Below are 10,767 nucleotides of genomic sequence, written 5' to 3'. Positions count from 1 at the left end.
CCTCTCTTTCCATTTTTTAATTTTAGCCTTCACTTTCCTTTGAGACAGTTTCACTGTGTAGCTCAAGGTGGTCTAAAACTTGCTTTGTAGCCCAGGCTGGTCTTAGACTTATAATCCTGATTCAGTGGAGCTTAGTGGTGTCTTGCTCATGTCAGCTCTTCACAACTTAAGTTTTCCTCCCCCTTCTTTTACCCTCAGAATTAGTAACTGTCTTATCTTTTCCCAAATATGAAAACAGAGGACAGAGAGGTCAGATAGGCAGCAAGACCATTTAACAGGTATTTATTGGATATTGCAGTCTGACCACCAATGCTTAGGGCAACGAAGATTTTGCTCCTCGTTCCTCAGGTTTCCTAAGGAGGTGGCTCCGGGAGGTTCTGAGGGTACCTGCTGCATTAGAGGACACAGAGAGTAGTACCCATGGGTAGTGGTGCATCTCACAGATACATTTATTGATGCCACATAGTAAATGGTACTTAGGCAAGTGTACAGTGACGTTCCATGTTCCCAACTAACACAGCTTGCTTAAATTTACAGGCTGACTGAGGATTCATCTTGAGTGTACTCAGGGAGCGGGCTAATGATGACCATGACCATGAGCAGGTGTAGCACCTGTTGAAGATGGACAAAGTAGATACCAGTTAGGAAGGAGGGAACAGGATGCAGTTTACCCTGTACACAGCAAGCCAAGAAATGCAAATGAAAACTTTCAATGCTACAAAAAAGAATGGGGGATGATTTCTGTGCGAAACCCTAAGCACAGTTCAAGAGTTACGATGCTGACACAGCAAGGGCAGAGGAGGATGTCCTCCCCAAAGCTCACGGAGCCAGTCCTGCCTTCAAGTCACCAATGACACGGGTCCCAACTGCCACTGGAGAAACACAGTGAAGATGTCCCACCACTGAGACACATTTACAGGGCCTTCTACACTTCCTCTTCTGAAGCATTTCTACTTTATCTTATATAGTTACTGAATCGTGTCAATTTCAATTCAAGACAGAACTTGCTTTGAAATGATGTCTTTCATTTCCCAACCACTTCAAGAAACAAAAATCATGCGGGCTGAGCCAGGCATGGTGGCGCACGCCTTTAATGCCAGCACTTGGGAGGCAGAGGCAGGTGGATTTCTGTGAGTTCGAGGCCAGCCAGGTCTACATAGTGAGCACCAGGCCAGCTGGGGTTAGGAGACCATCTCAAAAAAAATAAAAAAATAAAAAAAATAAAAAAATTATGGAGGCTGAAGAGATGGCTCAGCGGTTAAGAGCACTGGCTAGCCTTGCAGAAGACCGGGGTTCGAATCCCAGCACCCATATGGCAGCTAACAATGGTCCGTAAGTTCCAGGGGAGCCAATGCCTTCTTCTGTCCTCAGTGAGCACTGCACAACATGGATGAACTTACATACGTGCAGGCATAACACTCATATACATAAAATAAAAAAAAAAGAAGCAAAAATCTTACCTTTCAAAGCTTTACTTTTTTTATCTAAAACAAGGGAAAAAAATCAGTTATATGATGTCTTACAAAAATGCCTTTCTTTAATTAATCAAATCAACATTGGCTAACAGCTTCACACATTAGTAAAGCATTACAGCAAGCTTTCAGAAAACAGAAAATAGTTGTGGTACCATGTCACAGCCAGGAGATGGTAGTTTTTTTTAGTCTGCATACAAAGTGGTGGGTTTCATACTGACACTTACATACATGTATATCATGGACTTTACATACATGTGTATCATGGACTTTGCTCTTGCTCTCCACCTCCTGCCTATCCTGTACCCCAGAAGTCTCCTTTTTACTTTCAGGTCATACATGTAATATGTGTAGATTCTGCTTGAGAAGGAGCATGTTCGACCTATCTTTCTGAGTCTAGCTTATCTCACTTTACATAATGATTTCTAATTCCATCCATTTACCTGCAGAGTGACAAAAATTCTTTTATGGCTGAATAAAATTCCATTATGCAGACTATGTCATACTCTCTTCAGTCTAACTCTCCAAACAGCAACTGCAGCTGCCTTACCTCACATAGCATTTTCTTTATCCATTCATTGGTTAGTAAACACCCAGGCTGGTCTCATATCTTGGTTGTTTTGAATACTGCTGCAATACACATGGACGTGCAAGTACCTCTGTGGTGCAACGTCTTAGATTACCTCAGCTGCACACCCAGGAGTGGTACAGTTGGATCTTATGGAGGAAACTGCATACGGGCTTCTATGCCGGCTGCACTAGCCTGCACCCCCGTCAGCAGTATGGAGGTGCTCCTTGTGCCAAGCACCCTTGCCAGCATTTGTCTGCCTGACTCATGGTATTCCCTGTGACTTGAGATGCCAGCTCAATGTAGCTAATTTTTTTTTGTTGTTTGTGTGTGTGTGTGCACACCCAGTACAGTGAGAGTGTGGATATCAGAGGACGACTTATGGGAGTTGGTTCTTTCCATCATGGGGACTGAACTCAGGTGTCAGCAAGCACCTTTACCCACTGAGCCGTCTTGCCAGCCCTTAATGTAGTTTTGACCTTCATTTTTCTGGTGGATTCTGGCCATGTAGAGAAGTGATGGTTAGAGCAGACCCACGAACAGTGCCGCACAGGCCTCCCGACTCCCTCTGCTGCCATGCTCAACCGCACTCTTTTTTCTTGTTCTTTTCTTTCTTTCCTCCACTGAAAGCCAACTGGTAATTCCTCTCCAAATTTCATTATGAAGTTTTTTTTTTTTTTGAGACAGGACCTCATTTAGCTCAGGCTGGACTATGCAATCAAGGATGATCTTAAGCCTGACTCTACAGCCTCCCAGCTGAGATTATAGGCATGGACCACCATGCCTGGCTCTCATAACTCCCAGTATCTATAACACCTATTACACCTAGGACAACTCACACTTACTTACCTGATTTCAATGCCTTGTTGAGCAACTCCCATCCCCTGAGCCCTTCATAGCTGGCCCACAGCCTCACAAGCTTACAAGTCATAGTTCTAGTACCCAGGAAGCAGAGGCAGGTGGATCTTTGTGAGTTCAGGCCAGCCTGGTCTACATACTGAGTTCTGGGCCAGCCTGGTTTACATACTGAGCTCTAGGCCAGCTGGGTGTGATGGCTAATCCTGGCTGTCAACTGGACACACCTGGGGAGAGGGACCCTCAATGAGGGATTGCCTGATCAGTCAGCCTGTGGGCTTGTCTGTGGGGCATTTTCTTGCTTGCTAATTGAACAGGAGTGTTGGCACACTGGGTTGCATCTTGATGCAGGCGGGTGCGGGCAGTACAAAAAGCTACGGTGAGGGACGGAGCAAGAGTGTGCAATGTCCCCATGGTTTTGCTTCATTCCTGCCCCGACTTCCTTCAATGAGGACTGTGGCCTCAACGTGTAAGATAAAATAACTCTTCTCCTAAAGCTGCTTAGGTCATGGTGTCCCTTCCAATAACAGAAAGCTCACACAACATGGCCTATGCAGTGAGCCTCTGCCAAAGAAAGAAAGAAAAAGTCAGAGTTCTGGCCCAGTGAGATGGTTCATCTGGTCAAGGCACTTGCCGCACAAGTCTGATGCACAGAGCCCAACAACCTCCTCCAAGTTGTCCTCTGACTTCTGCATGCATGTTGTGCACCCACATAAATATCATGCACACGCACAATAAAAAACTTTAGCCGGGCATGGTGGTGCACGCCTGTAGTCCCAGCACTCAGGAGGCAGAGGCAGGCAGATCTCTGTGAGTTCAAGGCCAGCCTGGTCTACATAGTGAGTTCTGGGCCAGCTGGGGCTGCAGGGAGACCCTGTCTCAAAAAAAGAGTGAAAAAAAACCCCAAAGAGAAAAACCCCCCAAACCCAAACAAACGTTAAAGTCAATGTTTCCTGATAAATGAATTGTCTTTCTGAAAACAATTTTCTTCCTAACCCAAAATAAAAATGTAACTTACCAGCACTCCTGATTTTATAAACGATGAAAGACATCAACCCCACTCCTACCCAAATTTCCTGGTAAACCTGGGTATAGTAGGGCTTCAAGGGCATCCAGACATTCTTAATTAAGCTTTGAAACATCTGAAAAAGCAATAAACATTAAGCTAACTATTGCTATACACCTAGTTGGTAAGATATTTTCATTTATTCATTAAGTCTGACCAAGTTCTCATGACTAGCGACAGGCTGCTATTCTGTTTTCCATAGGCATGGGCTCTGTGGCGCTCTGAACGCCTACCACCACCCCAGCACTCTGCCAACATGCTCCCTGTCTTCCCCAAGCCTTACCTCCCACCAAAGCTGTGCCCTATCTCCGCCCACTGTTTTGACCTTAGTGGACACACTCCTTCCATTACCACCAGCATTTCAAGCTGAAAAGAACAGGGCTGGACGTGTCACTTCCTTGGGAAACTAAAATCTGGGTCTGGGGACACTTTAACCTGCTGTAGCTCGGCCCCGAGGTCCATTGCTGAATCCGAACACAAGACGAAGGCCCAAATATGATAGAACTTATTTGATAAATAATAATATTTAATAACAGGAACTGACTAGGAGGGCCACTAAATTCTGAATGTATGGCTTTCATGTGCAGGTCTCAAAGCAATGCTTCCAGTCATTTTTATAATTTACTACAGATCCCAAATTAGACACCTGCATTCTCAACATAAGCAGCTTTGAATGCTGGGTGTGGTGGTGCACACCTTTAATCCCAGCACTCAGGAGGCAGAGGCAGGTGGATTTCTGGTCTACATTGTGAGGTCCAGGCAGGCTGGGGCTACCGGAGACCCTGTCAGGAAAAAAACAGCTGGTGTATTAAACAATAGTTGTTCATTCTGCCAGCCAGCCACAGCCCAGCTCCTGGCCCTTCTCATTTCACTGAAACTTGTATGGACTGCAGTCAGCATCTTACCTCACGCAGACTCAAACCTGGCTCTTTCACTCGTTAATTTAGACTGCCTTACCTGTACAAAACAGATAAAACAGCCTCAAGGGGCTGCTATGATCCTTAGGTGAGGTACTCTACGTTAAGTGCTATGGTGTGTGGCATCGTGTCAAGAGCTTGCTACATAAAATGCTGCTGCTGAACGTCATACAGCAGGGAAGATGGGCCACGCATCGAGCTTCTACTCTAGAACGTCCTCCCCATTTAACAGCATTTACTGTTTGACATACTTATTTCATACACTATTTCCCAGCCCTACAAAAGGGTACATGGGGAAAGCTGCCCAGGCTCAAACAAGACTAGATTCACATTGTTTGGTACACACATCTGATTCCTAGAGGAATCTGCCTGTGACTTCACCTGCTGCTCTTTCCTGTGAGAATGAACTTGGGCTGAGGAACGGTCTCGAAGGTAGCCAGCACACTGAGATAACTGGAGGATGGGGCGATGTTCCAGGCAGGGCTATCTTCTATGCATACTCGGACAGGTCTCTCTGTCCTGGAATCTCCTCTTACAACTGTATTCAGATGTTCTAAAAGAAGGTGACCCTGCTTTGAACATCACTCAGAGGTGGCCTCTGAAAGGCCTAGACTGCAGAACTCTGAGGCTTGGAGTGAATTCATCCTTCTTTTCTCTGCCATCAGCGAGGACTGGGAAGTTACTGTAGACAACCCAAGGGTTAGAAGCCTAGGACTCCCAGGTCCCAACACGAGCCTTGCTTTTCACTTCAGGGTTTCCCTCAGCCTTCTGTGAAAGAGGGACCACCAACTTGACCTAAAGTCTTCTTGCAACTTAAAGGGGCACAGTCTGGCACCCAGTACCAATAAGTACTCAGCAAATGATCAGGACAGTAACAGAAATAATTGTTACAAAACCTCAGCAAACTATGTAAGAATTCCCAGGCCACTGGGATTCTAAGAGAGGGAGGACTTACGAGTTCCTCTTGTGGCCAGGTAGGGTCATCAAGAGTGACATGGCAAGAAGTAGAAGGACAAAGTGGACAGATGGAAGGAAAGGGGCTGAAAGGGCCTTGATATGCTACTCAGCATCTGGGCACCCTGGCACGTCTCCCTACTCTAAATGACCATGGGGGCCTAGAGCGTGCATTCAAATACTTCTTACGGCTCCACTTTCCTTTTGGCCAGTGTTGCTGTACTTTGCTGGATAAGTGACAGGCATGTTCCAGCTGTTAGTTTTACAACTCCAGATCCTTTAAAAGCTCATCTTACTTGAAAGTCAAGTGGGTACCTACTATGACTGCTTAAGTTGGCAAAGCTTCTGCATGTTACATTAACAGCAAACCTTACACTGGAAAGAACTGGAGGCAGTCTGGGTTTGACAATGCAGTTTCATATACTTTTGAACATCCCCTTTGCTAGCCTAACTTGGAGGAAAGCTGAGGCGTAAGGGGAGAAGGCACTAACTTTGGGGCGATGCTTCCTGGCCTGCATTCTAGCTGCATCACTGACCAGCTTGTAACCCAGGGGAGGTAACTCACAGGAGAGTTGCTGCACCACTGCTCATCAAAGCCTATGGTTTACAGGTGCATCCATGTCGTTCATGCCAGTAAAAGAGCATATGCCCGCCCATGTGGGCCCTACACCAGACGCCACCCTTAGACAGCCCCTGCTCAGCCATGGGGGGCACAATCAGGGTGCCTCCCCTTAAATGCTGGGAAGTAATCCCTCAGAGCACTCCTTCAGTCTGGGCTACTGACCCCGGACACCCTCTTGGCAATCTGGGGGCTGACCCCGGCACCCTCCTGGCAGTCTGGGCCAACCCCGGAAACCCTCCAGACAGTCTGGGGGCTGACCCCGGACACCCTCCTGGTAGTCTGGGGGCTGACCCCGGCACCCTCCTGGCAGTCTGGGGGCTAACCCCGACACCCTCCTGGCAGTCTGCGCTAACACCGGAAACCCTCCTGACAGTCTGGGGGCTGACCCCGGACACCCTCCTGGTAGTCTGGGGGCTGACCCCGGCACCCTCCTGGCAGTCTGGGCTAACCCCGGAAACCCTCCTGACAGTCTGGGGGCTGACCCCGGACACCCTCCTGGTAGTCTGGGGGCTGACCCCGGCACCCTCCTGGCAGTCTGGGCTAACCCCGGAAACCCTCCTGACAGTCTGGGGGCTGACCCCGGACACCCTCCTGGTAGTCTGGGGGCTGACCCCGGCACCCTCCTGGCAGTCTGGGCTAACCCCGGAAACCCTCCTGACAGTCTGGGGGCTGACCCCGGACACCCTCCTGGTAGTCTGGGGGCTGACCCCGGCACCCTCCTGGCAGTCTGGGCTAACCCCGGAAACCCTCCTGACAGTCTGGGGGCTGACCCCGGACACCCTCCTGGTAGTCTGGGGGCTGACCCCGGCACCCTCCTGGCAGTCTGGGCTAACCCCGGAAACCCTCCTGACAGTCTGGGGGCTGACCCCGGACACCCTCCTGGTAGTCTGGGGGCTGACCCCGGCACCCTCCTGGCAGTCTGGGCTAACCCCGGAAACCCTCCTGACAGTCTGGGGGCTGACCCCGGACACCCTCCTGGCAGTCTGGGGGCTGACCCCGGCACCCTCCTGGCAGTCTGGGCTAACCCCGGAAATCCTCCTGAGAGACTGGGGGCTGACCCCGGACACCCTCCTGGCAGTCTGAGCCAAGCCCGGACACCCTCCTGGCAGTCTGAGCTAACTCCAGCACCCTCCGGGCAGTCTGGGCCAACCCTGCATCCTCTCGCAGGGGCTGATCAAGGTCAGCGGCGTCCAGGCGTACCCCGCGGCCCTATCCCTTGGCCCCCCGCATCCCATCCCGGCCCCTTTTCAATCCGGGCTGTGGCGCACCCAGCAGGAGGCCCAGGCCCCGCTCTCACCTCCGCTAAATGAAGGCCTCAAGCCACACAGAACCCCGACAACCGACTGGGAAAGGTCAGCGAGCACGCAGGCGCCGCGCGGGGCCCGCCGGGAAAGCGGAAGGAGTCAAGGCGCCCGAGGCAGGCCGCTCTGTCGTCTGCGCCTGCGCGGCATAGCGCTCCCGGTGGACGCCGGGATGTTGCAGGCCATTCGGCCGCCGGCTCCGGGTGGGGAGGCCTGGCCATATCCCCAGGGTGTCCTGGACGTCACAATACGAGGGCTAACGGTCTGTATTTCCCAGGGCTCGTGAGTTTCCCAGGACCCGAGCCGTCCAGTGTTCAGGACAGTATCTGGTCAGTGCACACAGGTCTGCCGGGTTGTATTTGTCATCCCAGCAGAGGCAGCGGATCACAAGTTCCAGGCCAGCCGGGACTCCGTGAAAAACCAAACCAATCAAAAAGGGACCCTCCTTACCTGATTTGTGAACGAAAACAAGTCTCCCATCTCGGTGGTGTTTCTTGTCATTTCTTGGCGTTGTTACCTATTCTGCCTGTTTGATTAAGCATCACTGTGCACGGTGAGTATCCTTAATTGAGCGTGTGAAGTAGTGTAAACTCTTCTGCAGGCGTTCCAGACACTGGACCTAACAGTCTTCAGAAGAAAAGATGCTAGCTGGGTGCGCTATGCTCTCATAACCAGCACTGGGGAGGTGGAGGCAGGAGGATCAGGGTGGTTTCAGGGCCAGCATGGGCTAAAGACCCTGTTTCAAAAACACAAAAATAGCAGGGTATGGTGACTCACTTGGCTTTTAATCCCAGGACTTAGGAGGCAGAGGCATATTTCTGTGCGTTCGAGGTCAGCCAAACCCAGGTACATAGTGAGAGCCTGACAAGTCTGGTCTGCATTCTTCTTATGTTTAAGGAACATAGAATTTCAGCAGACCCTGGAAAAATAAATCCACTCATTGGATTAAAAAGAAAAAGTGCCAAACAAATTAGATTTAACAGATCAGACAGTGGAAGAATTACTGAATCAGGAGACAGGAGAAACTAGGCAGAGGCTCAGACAGGTAAGAGGAGACAAAATGCTACACAGACTGAAAGCCTATTCCATCATTCACCCCGGTGCAGGTCTTTTCTTTTTTTTTGGTCCTGTTTTTCTTTGAGACAGGGTCTCCCTGTAGTCTAGCTGGCCTGGAACTCGCTACGTAGACCAGGCTGGCCTCAAATTCACAGAGATCTGCCTGCCTCTGCCTCCCAAGTGTTGAGATTAAAGGCATATGCCACGACGCCCAGCTCTTTTGCTTTTAAAAAAGTATTATGTGCTTGTGTGTATGGAGGGAGCATAGGTGCCACAACACATAAGTGGAGGTTCCAGGCATTAAACTCATGTCAGGCTTGGCACCAAGTGCCTCTGTCCATGGAGCCCTATAACCAGCCCTCCTTTGGTTTCTTTGTTTCTTTCTTTTTTTTGAGACAGAGTCTTACTCTGGGACCCCCGCTGGCCTCAAATTTGTGGTGATTCTCCTGCCTCAGTCTCTCAAGTGCTGGAATTACAGGTGTGGGCCATTATACCCAGCTTCCTTCTTTCTTGGTGCTGGGGATGAATCCCCAGTATGTGCAATTGAACCTTAGAAGAAAAGGAATGTGATTAGGGCAGAAATATTTAATGAGCTAATGACTGACTGAGAATTCTCCAAAATGGCTGAAAAAAAATTCAAAAAATTTTACTGAGCTGAGCGTGAGCGTGGTGGTGCACACCTTTAATCCCAGCACTGGGGAGGCAGACACAGATGGATCTCTATGAGTTCGAGGCTAGCCTGGTCTACATAGTTCCAGGCCAGCTGGGGCTACAGGGAAACCCTGTCTCAAAAAGACAAAAAAAAAAAAAAAAAAAAAAAAGTTTTACTGAAACCAAGCAGATAAAAGTCTTGAAGCTTCATAATAAAACCACAGAAAACTAGAGACTAGGGCTGGGAATTGTAACTCAGTAGAATGCTTGCTTAGCATGTGCAAGCCCTAGATTCCATCCCCAGAACCACTGAACAAAAAGCACCTAATAACAATGTTAACTAACTGCCCACCTAGGATTCTATTTGTAGGAGAGTTAGCATTTAGTAAAGATGCAGTATAGTTTTGGACAATCTAAAAATGAGGGACTAATTAACAACAGATCCACAGTAAAATATCAGCACTCTTTTAGGTAAGGGAAAAGTGGGGTCAGTTGGAAGAATATGGGAAAGAATGAAAAGCATCCCCAGGCTCAGGACCAAATGAAGTGGCAAGCAAAATTTGAAAAGCTTGCTATTTTAATAGGGTACTGATTTCCCAGGTTTGGAGGTTTCTAAAGTCTCTAAGGATCAAAACTGTTTTGATTGTAATAATAATATTTGTCTTTTTTGCTAGGATTCTTTCATGTGCCCAGTGGAGTTTTCCAGACTTGTGACATCATAATAGTGTGAGTTCAGAGACAGATTTGAAAAGCAGCTGTCTTCCACTCAGCCAGACACTAGGAGATTGATGAAAACTTAGAAGTGTCATTCTTACATACAAAGAGATTTCTGGAAAATATAGTGATTTTATTTTTTAAAAATGTGTATAACTCACTTAAAAATATGTATGACCTGCCTGGAAGCAGGTCTCTGTGAGATCTAGGCCAGCCTGGTGAATTCCAGGCAAACTAGGACTACAGGGAGACCCTGTCTCAACCACCCCCAGCTCAAACAAAACAAATAGGGGGCTGGAGAGGATGGCTCAGTAGTTAAGAACACTTGCTGTTCTTCCAGTGACCTGGGTTCAAGTCCCATATGGCAGCTACAACCAACACCCTCTTCTGGCCTCTGCGGGCATACACAAAAAAATGTATGATGCCAGGCATGGTGGCGCACGTCTTTAATCCCAGTACTTGGGAGGCAGAGGCAGGCGGATCTCTGTGAGTTCAAGGCCAGCCTGGTCTACATAGTGAGTTCCCGGACACCTGGGGCTACAGGGAGACCCTGTCTCAAAGAGAGCCACCCCAAAAAAACTTTATTGAGAA

The 10,767-nt window shown here is 48.8% G+C and overlaps 1 protein-coding gene and 1 long non-coding RNA gene across 2 annotated transcripts in view; one reads left to right on the top strand and one right to left on the bottom strand.

Moving 5' to 3' along the window:
- Positions 1–265: 265 nt before the first annotated feature.
- On the bottom strand, positions 266–7,882 carry Atp5mpl (ATP synthase membrane subunit 6.8PL). The gene is made up of 4 exons (XM_008825531.3): positions 7,752–7,882; positions 3,914–4,037; positions 1,461–1,484; positions 266–612 (listed from the first exon to the last, which is right to left on the bottom strand). Exons 2-4 carry the CDS (start codon positions 4,035–4,037, stop codon positions 578–580), a joined length of 183 nt encoding a protein of 60 aa, XP_008823753.1. The 5' UTR covers positions 7,752–7,882; the 3' UTR covers positions 266–577.
- Positions 7,883–7,954: 72 nt separating this feature from the next.
- The window catches only part of LOC115068845, a 5,011-nt gene continuing 2,198 nt past the window's right edge, over positions 7,955–10,767 (top strand). Inside the window, exons 1-2 of the long non-coding RNA XR_003848199.1 lie at positions 7,955–8,308; positions 10,137–10,188. This is a non-coding gene — a long non-coding RNA (uncharacterized LOC115068845). The remainder of the gene's footprint in view (positions 8,309–10,136; positions 10,189–10,767) is intronic.

Source organism: Nannospalax galili, unplaced genomic scaffold (assembly GCF_000622305.1).
Source record: "Nannospalax galili isolate Female #2095 unplaced genomic scaffold, S.galili_v1.0 scaffold188, whole genome shotgun sequence".
NCBI lineage: Eukaryota > Metazoa > Chordata > Mammalia > Rodentia > Spalacidae > Nannospalax > Nannospalax galili.
The sequence above is the reverse complement of the archived record's forward strand: the minus strand, read 5'-3'. Positions and strand labels throughout refer to the sequence as shown.